At 35.9% G+C, this 13,702-nt stretch overlaps 3 protein-coding genes and 1 non-coding gene across 11 annotated transcripts; 1 reads left to right on the top strand and 3 right to left on the bottom strand.

The window, feature by feature from the left end:
• Positions 1-1,328: 1,328 nt before the first annotated feature.
• On the bottom strand, positions 1,329-7,025 carry LOC102620170 (probable proteasome inhibitor). Its single transcript, XM_006480841.4, has 10 exons — positions 6,761-7,025; positions 6,485-6,656; positions 6,254-6,379; positions 5,423-5,506; positions 4,311-4,388; positions 4,108-4,142; positions 3,962-4,019; positions 3,807-3,884; positions 1,697-3,422; positions 1,329-1,576 (listed from the first exon to the last, which is right to left on the bottom strand). Exons 1-9 carry the CDS (start codon positions 6,927-6,929, stop codon positions 3,350-3,352), a joined length of 873 nt encoding a protein of 290 aa, XP_006480904.1. The 5' UTR covers positions 6,930-7,025; the 3' UTR covers positions 1,329-1,576; positions 1,697-3,349.
• Positions 7,026-7,343: 318 nt separating this feature from the next.
• LOC112498681 (uncharacterized) lies at positions 7,344-8,113 on the bottom strand. Its single transcript, XM_025100298.2, has one exon. The coding sequence runs from the start codon at positions 8,008-8,010 to the stop codon at positions 7,462-7,464; it is 549 nt and encodes a 182-aa protein (XP_024956066.2). The 5' UTR covers positions 8,011-8,113; the 3' UTR covers positions 7,344-7,461.
• A 1,477-nt stretch (positions 8,114-9,590) lies between these two features.
• On the bottom strand, positions 9,591-9,661 carry TRNAG-GCC (transfer RNA glycine (anticodon GCC)). The gene has a single exon. It is a non-coding gene; the product is annotated as a tRNA-Gly (tRNA).
• Positions 9,662-9,735: 74 nt separating this feature from the next.
• Positions 9,736-12,423, top strand: LOC102619315 (uncharacterized). 8 transcript variants are annotated; one of them, XR_008055842.1, is made up of 4 exons: positions 9,736-10,486; positions 10,692-10,767; positions 10,878-10,996; positions 11,516-12,103. XR_008055842.1 is itself a non-coding variant. In XM_052443822.1 (2 exons), the coding sequence occupies exon 1, from the start codon at positions 9,770-9,772 to the stop codon at positions 10,463-10,465; it is 696 nt and encodes a 231-aa protein (XP_052299782.1). In that variant the 5' UTR covers positions 9,736-9,769; the 3' UTR covers positions 10,466-10,486; positions 12,178-12,423. The 8 variants fall into 8 exon arrangements, 4 of the variants coding, with proteins under 4 accessions (XP_052299782.1, XP_006480902.1, XP_006480903.1 ...); XR_008055843.1 differs by having other exon boundaries at positions 11,510-12,103; XR_003066077.2 differs by lacking the exon at positions 10,692-10,767.
• Positions 12,424-13,702: the final 1,279 nt, after the last annotated feature.

Here is a 13,702-nt window from a genome sequence, read left to right as displayed (position 1 = left end):
ACTATACTTACTTAATTAGGATGATTAATTTATATACTAACTGATGTGTCACTAATAGAAATTTATTATTTAAATATAAACAATAAGATTTAATAATTAATTATCATTCAAATCAATCAATAATAATACACTTTTTGCCACATCAGTTAGCATATAAATTAAATATTTCAACTAAATAATTATAGTATTATTGAAAAAAAAAATTAGCCCCTCTATAAAATTTCCCTTAACCCATTTACAGTGCAGTAGCTATCCCGCATAACCACCCACCAAAACTTACCAAAACTTTTCGTTATCATACATTGTCACTGTCTAAATTATACAAATAGTTAAAAAAAAGTTGTCGCTAAAAAGAAAAGGGAAAAGGAAAAAAAAAAAAAAAATTCATTTGACTATCAAAGCTGTTCGATGTGCCTGAACCCAGAAAGTGGGTGTGATTTTAACAACACGACCGACTGCTGCTACAACAAAATAGATGAATATTTTTTTAAAAAAAAAAAAAAAGGTGAGAGGGTCAATAACATTAATATCTCGTGTTAAATTGAGACAAGTTCAATTTCTCCATAAAAAATTTCTACAAACTAATCAGCTATAAAAGAAATTTCTGCTGAGTTGCCGATCAATTCTGTCTCAAATATATTTATTCATTATACGTAATTAACATCTCAAGCTTTCTAGAGGGGTGATGAGGAGGGGAGTAATAAATAATAATTGAATATTCAGAATCAATCTTCTTGTTAAATAAATGTTGCTTAGTCAAATGATCATTTCAAATTTTCTTTTATTTTAAATTTATATATAAAAAAAAAACCCCCCGTGACATCGGATTCCAATCTAGAAGCCGTCTACCGCACAGTCCAAAAATAAATTTAATGCAAGCCGTTGCTTATGAGAGGCTCCAGCTTTGTAATCAAATGAACAAAAGTCTTGATCAATTGTCCAAATAATAAATTCAAAGCCATTTATTTCGATAGACAAAGCAACAATTATTTCATCGCAGAAAAAGAAAAAAAAATAATTGGAGTTATTAGAAGTCAGAAGTTGGCTTTTTTTTAAAAAAAAAAACCAAATTAGGGCTTCTTAAAATTAACATTTTTTTTTTCTTTGAACCCCATTTGTTGTTATTTGAGACAAATTGACCCCAGATTAAAGATTTGTATTCGCATATTGCGGATTTATTTTTCAAAGTTTGGATGGTAGAGAAGTTTTACTCACTAAATATCAACTCTTTAGCTCTCTATTATTACTCAAATTTAAACAACATCTGACATAAAACGCGTGACGGCCAACCAGACTATGAGGGACAAACAAGAGAAAAGCAGAAAGGAGAAGGGCAAGTAAAACTTTTGCTGCTATATAATCAACGAGTTAATGTCATCAATTAGTAGGGCGAAACAGAACCCACTTCATTTGTGTATGATATGAGAATGTACAAAACTAGCATCTAACTACTACAGCTTCCAAGGCAAGCACTGAAGCTTAGAGCAAGGCTCCGTCCACGTGCTTGTGCATTCATTTCCACTACCATCACAACACTTGCAAACTATCCCAAGAGTTGCAAAAATCTTAGCGTATCCTGCAAACAGTAATTGACAATACATAATAAGAAGCTTGAATAATCAAGAACAATTCATCAGTTATCATAAATGAAGGAGAGAAACGATGAATGAAAGAAGCTTCATTGAATTCTTCTTACTCTGTTGAGGTGGGATGATTGAAAGTGGCCTTGCTTCTGCAACGCTATTTTGTGTACGTGACATGAAAATAAACGTTATCAGCAGAATCAGAGGCAGTACTGAAGGCTTGGCCGTGCCCATATCTCAATATTTTTGAAAAGACAAATGTAGGGTTTTGATTAATATGACAGTCGGGGTTTTTTTTATCTTTGAGGCGTACCAGAAACTAGATGCTAATTATAAGAAAACAAGAGTCAAGAGAGCAACAGAAGCGTCAGTTCAATCGAAATTACAAAATAGTTAAATATTATTATAAGAAGCGTGGATTTTTTCTGTTTGAATCAGATTGGTGAGAGTGAGAGGTTCTAGAAAATTATCATGAAATGGACTTGCCCCAAGTCTCCAATTGCTTTACGTTTCTGATGAGGGTAGGTGATACCATGAAGCTTCACTTGGACCCTACTCATTTTGTCTGTTTAATGTAAAATGAAGGAAAATAAGTAAAGTGCATGCATGGGTCGCTTTGGTTTTATGTGTGATTTCATCTCATGTCGTTGAATTTAAGGGAGTTTCACACTTAATCCTGTCGTTATCAGCTGACACTAAGATGAAATTGGCTGGAAATTTTGATCTTTGTACGTTTTGTGAGTCGTCTCTAGAATCCCTCATTATGCAATGACAACTTAAACCTTTCTCTTACTGTTTATGTGTGGTTGGATTGTTGAATCTACATTCTAGAAGGATTACGATGTATGTGGAATTGAGGTGTTACAATTTTTTTTTTTTTTTTTATCACATCTGTTGTGATTCATAAAGATAAATTACCACTTGCGAACGTCGTCAATACTTGTCGACCATAAATATTTGATTGAATCAAGCGATAATTACGAACAAAGCAAAAATGAGAGTATTGACAAAAGCTGCAACTTCTCCACTTCTAAAATTACACTGACGATGGTTATTTGCAGTTTACTAGGTCTAGGACATTGCACCTCTTGTTCAAGTTGCCTCATATTCACTGACATTACAAACAAAATAGGACAAGGTTTCACTTGAAAGTTTTCCAATGGGCTGGTCACAAGAAAACACTTTTTTCGTTCTGTTGTCATGAAATTAAGAATTATGTTACAATTACAAAATTTAGATACAAAATATGCCTATGGCAATACGCTTTTTGCCAATTCATTAGTACAGTATAATTATCCATTTAATGGTTGTAAAAAATCAACAATGACCTGAAACAGACAATCATTGATTATTTTCATGTTTAACATATAAATTTTGCATCTCTATACTCTATTCTGTAAGCCTAACCAACCATACTTGAATCAATAATCAATGCTATGTATGCAAAGTTGAAATATAAAGTATATATCCACGTATTTCATCATAACTTGTCAAGAGTCAAACTCTTGATCATTGCCACACAGTGATTTATATAAAAGACCAAAATATTTGTCACATCAAATAAAATACAAAGTTTATATCCAAACTGTACAAGGGCATCACTACTCTAGATTAACGCCCTGCTCTAAATTAATGCCCGCATCACATTTGATTTTGTTCAGCATATACTACTAGAGTTTTGATGTAATTAGGTCGTAAATCTTTGTACTGGGCTGTTAGTATCATTCACAGCACTCAAAATACTAAAATGTTCTAAGTCTTCTCTCCTAAATAAAATCGGAACCGTCTGGACGAGGCGGCAGGTCTGGATGAGTCCCATCAGGCCTTCGTGCTGGGTTTCTGAAGTAAAAGAAAGCAAAGAATGTCAAATTTCAAACTCTAGGTTATCCTGATCCCTGTTTGTGTTCTAATGATGATGCCTAACTTATTGAAAATCCCTTAATGATTGGCAGTAAACCAAATACCAGATGACACCACTATATCTGGTAGAATCACTAGATTGCACTCACTATTATCAGTATATCACCCTAGACCACAAATCAATTAGCCCCAATTGAAACACTGTAGCAGTGCCTTAAGTAGTTAGGTTTCTAATTTCTAAAGAGTCAATATAACTGCAAAAGTATGCTAAAATATAAGGAACACTAAATTTTAACTCTTTCCTCTATTTGCTTTTATAAGCTAACAAGTTAGCATAACATGGGAATCTTAATTCACAAATACCTGATAAATCCATTAGGTTCCAAACCAGGAACATCTGGCGGGCCATAGGGATCAAAACGGGCACCTGGAGGAATAGGCCTGCACCACAAATCCATTAAAAATTATATCCTGAGAAGATGCACATTTCATACGAGAAGAGACATTTTCTTAAGTACCATGGGTTCCCTCTCGGTAAATCGGGTTCTCCACCAAAAAAGCCAGGATGATTAGGTCCTGTATCCAAATGATAAAAGCCAGTAATTCCAGAGAGATGATAAGCTTATTTAAACAATCTAGTAAGAACATGCCTTGTCTTACGAACCTATTAGCATGCCCCCATCACCACCAAATCTGCCCCTGAAAGACAGTAAAAGTAGATATATACATGTTACAATTAGAATGAAATAGTAATGACAAACAATCAATGATTTGCAATACTGAATACATTTAAAATAGATATAAACATGTCACAATTAAAAAGAAACAGCAACGACAAACATCTAATTTTTTGGGATACTGACATACCTTCTAGGATACATTCCAGCACCGGGCCCGGGATAGACATCACCACCAAGGTCTGGATTGATGGGAGGAACTGGAGTTCTACAAAGCAATATATTACACAAAAGTTAGTCTTTGGGGAAGCCTGTGCAACAGTGAAGTCGAAGGATGAAATTGCCAAGAAAAAAAGAAGAAGGATATTACATAAAAATACCAATCCCAATTATTCCGTTCAAATCTATAGAATCTGGAAATCAGGTAAGTTTGGCAATATGAGCATTTAAACTGCTGTAATTTAATCACAGGCATGTGAATAGCATTAGCATCATTATCTGTCCAGGCTTTCAATGAAATTTAACTACAATGATTATATGCCATATGACAAGTTCATTCTTTACATAAAAACCTAAGTCCGTAACAAGCAAGGAACTTGATCTTCTTCTTCATAAGCTAAACTGCACATGATTCAATTTATAAAGATCGGTCTCAACTATGGTGAACATTGGGTAATGTGCTAGGGACCATTATTTCGGCCCCTAGTATCAAATGACATAGAAAATTTACTGTCAAGCAGCGAAAGCCTCAAGAATGGTCTCAACTACAGTTAACGAGACTATCACTACCCAATTTCAAGATAAAAAAGATAATTAGGTACTATAGAGAGTGAGGCATTGTTGAACCAAATTGTACCATTGATTCGGTTACATAAGATGGAAGCTAATCAGAGTTCTTGTTGAGTACCAGATATCCAATGCTATTATTTTCCCTCACTATATCAGAAGAATTTACATGCCTTGCAAAATATCTTATAAACAAAACTGAGAGACTTATACCATACCAGTCCATCAACAATTACCATAAATTGTTTCCCTCACATGAACAACAGAGTTCATAATAACAGAAGAAATTCTTGAATGAATTATAAAATTAATCTAGAACAATTGCAATGAACTCCATACTCCACAAGTCTAGAACTAGAGAAATGAAAATTTAAGTTAACTAAATGTACAGGAAAAAGAATGGGTCAGTGTGCAAAAGTAAAACCATGAGCTATACAGTAACATATAATCCATTGGCCCCCCACCCCCCAATAATAAAGAAAGGAAAAAAGAAGCAACAAGAAAGCGAAGGTTTACCCAGTAGGCAAAGGTTGAGGCCCTTGATGAACAAAATATCCAAAATCAGGATTGTTTAGCCTTGATCCTTCACCTCTTTCCGAGCTGCAATTCACAAGACAAAATTCTGTGAAAAGATAATTCATAAGATGGCATCCTTGTCATGCATCTCTGGGCAATTTCAAAGTTAAACAAAACCGCATGACAGCTCCAAATTTTGGCAAAACCAATATTACTCCATATTCAGCGCAATTCTCCACATTGCAAAATTACATGTATGTTGAACCTTGTCAATAATACCACATTCAAATGCTAAACTGATGGCGGAGAAAGAAGCAACAGTTATTTCTTTTCCAAACCATTCAAAAGTACATTCCAACAGTTGTTTCATCTATTCCAATCATATTGACACAATCAAACAAAATCAAGAGGGAATGCACAAACATACAGTGGACAGAAAAATCTGTCCTACATCTCTATGAATAATAACACCTGACCAACAATAAGTTAAATGGTACCCATAAAACATATAAAATAGTACCACTGACATCTAGTAATCTAGAACTTAGTTTGAGCATGAAAAAAATATATAAATTTGGTCACCGTCTACATATTCCAAGCCAGCTAAGCATACTATTTTCTCTGCAATAGATCAAAGAACTAGAAGAAAATTCATCAATCACATAAAAAAACTTAATATTATCATTCTTTACTATATGCCTTAATTGCCTTCAGTAATTTGTTCTCAAATATAAGTAACAACAAAGACACAACAAACAGGTACAGATACAGAGTGAGTTACAATTAGCATATATCTAACCGACTCATTATACCAGACGGTAGGGAAATCACCTTGCTGGTTTTGAGGAACCATATAATTGCAAGATAATCTCTTTATCAACATCTGTCACAAGCTTCTCCAAATTCTGGAACTGATCAGAGTAATTGCTTCCGTTTTTGGCAACAAAGTCCGCAACACTAGCAACAAAACACCAAAACATTAACAATAAAACAAATTACAAAATTTTTAAAAAATGAATAATAATAATGTAATCGCAAATAAAAAAGGAACCAAAAGCGTACTTGATTTCGAGATGCACAGGCTCAGAAGCTCCGTCAGCCAATGCATCAACAAGCAACTTATTGTTCATCACGAGACACTTGACTAACACTTTCTTTGAGCCTTTCTCCGGTTTTACATACACGAAGGCGTAATTATCATCTAATTCGTTCCAGTGATCGATTCCTACTTCGTCTACAAACCAAAACGCAGCCGTTTAGCCAAGACTAAAAATGAAAGACGCAAAAAACGAAACGAGTGAAAAATAAAATATTTTGTTTGATCAAGTCATTGATTACCGGTGGATGGAGAGGTGAAGTCCGTGTCGGCGGAAGGGCCGGTGGCGGTTAACACGTGTCCGGACGCGAGGAAAGTAGCGTGAACGGCGAATGCAAGTTTATCGAAGTCGTTTCTGAAGGTTGGCCTCGCCGCTCTTATCACGGCCATCACCGATTTGTCGTTCGACATTGTTGCTGTTTTTTATCTTTGGTTTTAGAAGAACTTACGAGAGAGGTTTTCGCTTTTGGTTTTGCGAAAGGAAACCGCGAGAAGGTGAAAAGGTTCAAAAGGTGATTTATATGTTGACTCTAGTCCACGTGGCAAGTCAAGCTGCTGGCTCGTTTAGCAAGAAATTTTTGTTTGATTTATACGTAGCACACTAGTAGATAGACGAGTCCAGGGTCGGGTCAGGCCCATCAGTTGTAAATCCATTAGATTAGACTGTAGAATTGGAGCCCCATTTATTGAGCCTATGCCCGGCAAGTTGATGGGGGATATTAGAGAGGTTTATATGATTTTCAAAAGCTCAACAAAATCATTAGGAAATTTAATATATCTCAGACTCAGTGTTGCCTTTGCGAAGAACGTTAAATAAATTTATACGTTAATGAAATTCATCTAATTAATAAAACTCCAGATTCAATATTACATATCTCATTTAATTTATCATATTTACTTTACAGAATTAATCAGATTACATGGATATACAACAGTAGCACTATTAAACTGTGATCTGGCTATCGGCTTTGCGTCTCCCCGTGGCTCTTATGTAACAAAATACTGCTACCAAAAATGTTGTAGCCAGTCCTCCAAGAATGACACCACCTCCAGCAACTGACCTGTCAATTGAATGGTGATTCTTCTTCAGATGAATCTCTTGTTCGTTTGAAGTTGTTTGCTCAGAAGAATGATTAGTTTCGTTTGAAAGTTGAGGTGACTCGGATGGGTTGAAAGCTGCAGCGGGTTGGTGCTTTCCGAGTTTCCTTATTGAAGCCGCTTCAGCTTTGTATGAATCCGGGCTGACTGACGGACTCAATGCTGGTGGGTTTGAGTGAAGAATGTGTCGAGTATTTGTGTTTTCACTAGCAATGGCCAGAGCCAGAAAAACTTCCGCCAAGATCAAGCAAAGAAGAAAAGATTGAGCCATTTTGAATAATGCTGGTGGTTTACGGATGCTTTGAGTTATTTTGAGAAGCTGTGGAGAGCCGATTATGGAGACTATGGCTTGTGGGTCCTTTATATAAGTGCCTCTTTTTCTTTGGAAGGGCATTAAAATGAGATCCTCCAATCGTGTGGTTTGAAGGAAATTTCCAGGTGGGTAGGATTCCTGGATGAATTTAATTGATTTTATTAAGTTGGTGTTTATGGGGCTGTCTGTTGAATGGGGGAAAGTGAAGGAGGTATTAGAATAGTAGAAATACAACTAAGATCTTAATTAAGGGTACAAGATCTCTAATATGTTTATTTGTAAGCTGCAATTGCATTTAATTTGAATTATTATAAGTGCGGATCATTGAAGAAAAGTGAATTAAAATACGGGCTCCAGATCCCATAATTTCTCAAGTAATAATAGAAGATTCCAACAAGTTGCTTAATCTGCCAGCAAGGTGTCTCAGGTTCCAAGAAATGCCAAAATTAATCATAATGTCTAATTAATTGTCAAGCGAACGATTGTTTCTTCAAATTCTTAAGGATTGCAGCTAATCGTGGGACAAAGTATAAGTTCATTTCCATGGCCTGAAGAACAAACTTAACATATTTTCCGTTCATTCATAGTCACATCGTAGAATCTTTCTCTTTGATACTATATGACTAAGATTTTGTTTGTAATTAAGGTTTGGTCGTTGTAATTTTTAAGTTACAATACTAAAATGTCTAATTAATCATTTTTATTATTTTTACCAATATTATTATTTAAAATATCATATTTAATAAGTATTATTAATTTTTATTTAATAATTATATATTTTTTATAACAGTTGTAACTTAAAAGCTTCTGCAGCAAATCACCTAAAGCAATCAAGTAAATATTTAAATTAAGGGTGACTACTCGTTAAAAGCTATCGCCATACACTAATTCTTTACCAAACTTGTTTTGTTCTTGTTTTTAGGTGCATGCCTGGCATATACTGCAGCTTAATTTAATTAATTTGAGCGTGGCCCTGTTGATATGCAGGGTACAAAAGAGCATTGTTTAACTTTCTCGCCTTATCATATCAGAATCAATGAAAAAAGAAGTAAACGTGCTTCCTGGGGAAAATTTAGACCAAAATTTTGCTATCCTTCTCTTGTCTCAGTTCATCCCTTTCAATTAATTAGACCACTCTATTCCTATAGTTTAGAAATTATGATAACATAAAGAACATGGGTTAAATTGAAGAATCTAAGAAGTGTTTTCTTGTTTGCAAACTCTCGCCAGACAGCATTTATGCCCCGATTTGTTCTTGTATCGCCGCAGACTGATAATGCATGCATATATAGAACTAGTAATGTTATTGGGGGAAAAAAAAAAAGGCTGGTGCCATGATATGGAGGCTGCATATTTTGATTCTCGAATATATATGTACATATGTCTGCAAGTGAGTCGATCTATTATGATAAAGCTCTGGGTAGCCTATGGATATTATTATACCATTTTGTTGAGAGTCAGTCAATGATGCTAATCTACGATTGCGGTTGAATGCCACTGAAACTCGAAACACAACGCGTGGATGATTAATTCTTTTGATAGCACAATGAGGGGCATCAGTTAGTAACTTAATACAGATCCTGTCTTTGTGCCGGCTTACAAAATGTTGGCGATTGCACGCGCAGACCTCAACAAAACGTATATTTGAAAAACAAAATGCTTGCACCAGCCGGGAATCGAACCCGGGTCTGTACCGTGGCAGGGTACTATTCTACCACTAGACCACTGGTGCCTGTTGTTTAATTGGGGTAATTTATTTTTATCTATCAGTTGATTAATGTGTCAATGATAGAAGACCTGTTTCTGCTCCTTCAGTTTGTCTGATTCCCAGCAAAATTGAATGCCCTCAATTCTGCAAATGGCTCTCTCAATAACAGCTTCTTCAGCTTCTGTGCTATCTTTCTCACAATCACTATCATCACCGACCCAACTCTTCCTCGCCAACAGACCCACCTACGTTTCTTTCAACAACAATCACGACCACCCAAAATCAACAGTAATCCGAATGGGAGGTGGGCCCCGCACGTATCCAGGCGGGGTCTCAAAGTGGCAGTGGAAGCGTATGCAAGCCAAGAAAGGCAAGCAGCTCCTCAAAGCCCGCCTCTGCCGCGAGAGACATATCTACGAGATGCGAAAGAGAGCCGAACTCAAAGCCGCAGTTTCCGAGCTCGAGCGCCCCTGGGAGGCCGTCGAAAAAGCCCCCAACCTCTTCTCTGTCAGCGCCGACGAGCAAGTCAAAGTCTTGGCGGACCGGTTTCAAAGACCCGGCGGGTTTGACCTCTGGACCGAGAGCGACGGCCCGCAAATGTTTGAGACCCCCGACGGGTTGCCTTCCGCTAGGTTTTTCCCCAAAGGAGTCGTTCACAGCGTGAAACCCTATGGGCTTATTGCGTCGAAGCGCAATGACTTACAGAGTAAAGAAGATAACGAAAATGGAAATGGGAATTTGCAGGAGGTTTCGAGCACAAATGGGTTCAACGGAAAGCCGCCGAAAAGATGGAGGAAGAGGGGGAATAGGAAGCAAAACAAAGATTAGAATGAATGAAACATTATTTAGGTAATTCTTTTTTCCTTTTTAGGTTAAAAGTTAGTTTAATTGATAATGCATTTGTTGCATATGGTATGATAAGATGAGTAAAGATGTATGTGTGTGTGAATTTGTATAATGGGGGTTTTTATTCGCACGCGTTGTAATTTCTGTAATTAACAGTCTTCCTTATGGACTTAAATTACTGTATTAATAGCCTCTATTCATTTGGTAGATTTCATTCTACATGGTACTTTCTGACTACTGTGTAGTAGTATTACACATCAAGAAATAAAGCTAATAGATTGAAGGTGCTTTTTTTTTCCCCCACTTTATTAGGCTTTCGTTTTGTATACTGAGTTAATTTTAGTTAATAAGCTTCAACCTGAAACTCGCTGAGATGGTCGTGTATGCTTTTCAGAAGTTTGATGTAACTGCTAGTTGCTGATGTTTGGTGGGAGCATAAATTACAAGATAATCTGAGTAAGGTTGCATTCATCTTTTAATTGAGTGATCAACTAAAAGGAGCGGACCCTGAATGTAAGATTCACAGACACCCATGTTTAATAATTTTTGGTGGATTTCAGTTCAGACCTCCTTAGTTTCCTTACATCTACACCCATGTTTACTTGTGTGTTAATGATAGAAACTGCTCAGTTGGTTTCTTATTGGAACTGTCTTTGAACCATGAAATTCCAAGCTTACGTGCCTGTGTAAAAGAAGAATAATACTCTGCAAGATTTTCCTGTTGAATTGCCATTACCAGAGGTTTAGTGTTAAGTCTGAATCAGACTAAGGTTCTAAAATGATATGTTTAATGTATGAAGTGAAATTGCATAATTTTAGCTTGCTTTTCATGCCACGCTTTTGGGACTGTTCAAATGAACTTTTAGCTTGTATAAGAGACGCTTAATATCAGCCCATCAGGACACCTTCCAACTCTTGTCTTATATCTCTCCCTGTCCACCAACTAGTTTCTTTTTCAAGAGAATATTTCTTTGCGATTATGTTCCTTTTTTTTCTGTATTTTGTTTTTAATTTTTTGTTTGGAAGATGTAGGACTGTAGGAGGGTGGGCAAAACCCAAATCAATAGTTTAGCCCCTTACTTCCCCAAGATTCGATCTCAGGTGGCTAGCGAAAGGTAGTTGCTTGAAAACCACTTGGTCAAGCCCCTAGGGGCATACAATTATGTTCTGCTACTTTTCTGTTCGGAAACGGAGACATAAATGGCACACGAGGGTATTTAAATAAGGTTATGACATGGAAACATGAGAGATGACTTCTGAGTTTGTTGGCTCTTCAATAGCATGGAAGTGTAATAAGGGTTCATAAATCAAATTGTTTGGCTTCTCTTGATCTTTTTGCTAACTGAAGTTCTGTTTCTTCACCAAGTTCCGATAGTAAGCACACAGGGAGAGAAATGTATGGCATTTGGGTTATTGCATTTACTTGTAAATTGGTAAGCTTGGCAACTCTGCTAGAGGTTGTAAATGCTGTAGACCATTAGAACATCAGAAATCAAATCCCCCAAAGCTCAGGTGGAGGCTTTATATATGGTCTGTTTATGTTAATATCACAGAGAAATTATCTCAAAGGTCTTCTGTGAATTCTATGAACTGCAGCTCAATTTATTCCTGGTAACTGCATTTAAATTTCATGACATTCCCGAATGTGTTAGATTACACAAAAAACTGCAATTGAATTCATATGATGCTTTTAGTTGCAGGACTGTAAGGATTCTTGGCATCATTAGAAGCTCCTATGTGGTGCCTAATCATCTGTTGAGATATATAGTACTTGGGCTTCCATGATTTATAAATTGTATGGTTTTTCAAGTCTGCAACAACAGGGCATGTAATTGTTTTTGTGTGGCCTTTTCAATTTAATGGATGACTTGCATGTTGCATTGTATCCCAAATGGATGGATGAATGCTGTAATATTTGAGCCAAAAAAATATATATATTGTCAATATGAGCAACTATGAGTATAAATTCTATTCAATTACTTATTTATTTATCTGTGGGGCGAGGCTTTGACCTATAGATAGTACTTTGTATTTTTCAACACTGGATTCTGATTGATTGTACTAAGGTTGTGTAACTGAATATTGACTTCAAAACTCTAAGCTTCAGCCTTCAACAAGAAAATGAAAACGAAAACTCAGAAATTTCAGAAAAGTCTTACGAGTCTCAGATAATGAGATTACTTGTTAATTGCTGACAACTTACCTACTGAATTATCATTCTCAAAAAGTAAATATCAGATATTTGCATTATAATGAGATTACTTGTTAATTGCTGACATCTTACCAACTGAATTATCATTCTGAAAAAGTAAATATCAGATATTTGCATTTACATTATCTCTGGTGGAAATGGTCTCAATCATTTGTTTTGAATTGACCGATGGTACCTGCTTTTACTCTTCACTATCTCATAGGAGCAAATGTGCACACCCACTTCTACACACACAAACAGGTGCTGGAATAGGAGAATTCTTATCAGCATATTAGGTTTTCCTCCACCAGAAGATATGTTTTATCTTTAATTTAGGTGCATGGAGATCTTCTACAGTAGCTAGTTGCTTTCACTTCTTTGATACCTGTCGAGTCAAAAGCAATCATACGGAGAAGCACTATGAGCCCTTTCTCTTCTATTTGTCAACAGGGTCACTTTTTCATCAACATTCTCAGTTCCACATATATTTGATTTCTCCTCATTAGTGGTGTGGTGCGCTGTTTGTTGCACTCTTCTGATCTAAGCCACTTAAAACTCTTATCTATAATATAGCTAGCATTATTGGTCTAAAGACTCAGAAAGTACTGAAGGCTATGCGTTAAATCGTTGCTTGTTTGTTTGGTTGCACGACGTTTACTTGCCTCAACTAAGGACTCATTCATCTATGTCCCTTTTCATTGATATTAACTTTTAAGCTTGAACTTTCTTTTCCACTTTCCCTGATTAGACATACTTTTATGTGTTTCTAAATTTTTATGACTTTTATATACATAGTGCTTTCCATATGGTTAGTGTAAAATGGTCACGATGGATTCCATGATGAAGTTCCCTGTTTACTGCTATCATTTTGATTCATCTTATTTTCCCATCTATCCTATCGATCCATCATACACAATTGAAAGATTTATTATATTCAGTATTGCCTCAAGCATTATCTTTAATCTTGTGCTCATGAAAATGAGGCGACTAATTACAATAATGTGACTCATACATTCTTATTGACCTAT

The sequence above is a fragment of the Citrus sinensis genome, chromosome 6 (genome assembly GCF_022201045.2).
Source record: "Citrus sinensis cultivar Valencia sweet orange chromosome 6, DVS_A1.0, whole genome shotgun sequence".
NCBI classification, from domain to species: domain Eukaryota; kingdom Viridiplantae; phylum Streptophyta; class Magnoliopsida; order Sapindales; family Rutaceae; genus Citrus; species Citrus sinensis.
The sequence above is the reverse complement of the archived record's forward strand: the minus strand, read 5'-3'. Positions and strand labels throughout refer to the sequence as shown.

Bases quoted from the DNA above. Each gene is read 5' to 3' on its own strand.
- LOC102620170 (XM_006480841.4), bottom strand. From the start codon at position 6,929: ATGTCGAACGACAAATCGGTGATGGCCGTGATAAGAGCGGCGAGGCCA. The intron at 4,389-5,422 runs GTAAACCTTCGC...ATTGCTTTGTAG, and splicing joins CCTCAACCTTTGCCTACTGG to AACTCCAGTTCCTCCCATCA. The intron at 4,143-4,310 runs GTATGTCAGTAT...ACTGTCTTTCAG, and splicing joins GCTGGAATGTATCCTAGAAG to GGGCAGATTTGGTGGTGATG.
- LOC112498681 (XM_025100298.2), bottom strand. From the start codon at position 8,010: ATGCCCTTCCAAAGAAAAAGAGGCACTTATATAAAGGACCCACAAGCC.
- LOC102619315 (XM_052443822.1), top strand. From the start codon at position 9,770: ATGCCCTCAATTCTGCAAATGGCTCTCTCAATAACAGCTTCTTCAGCT.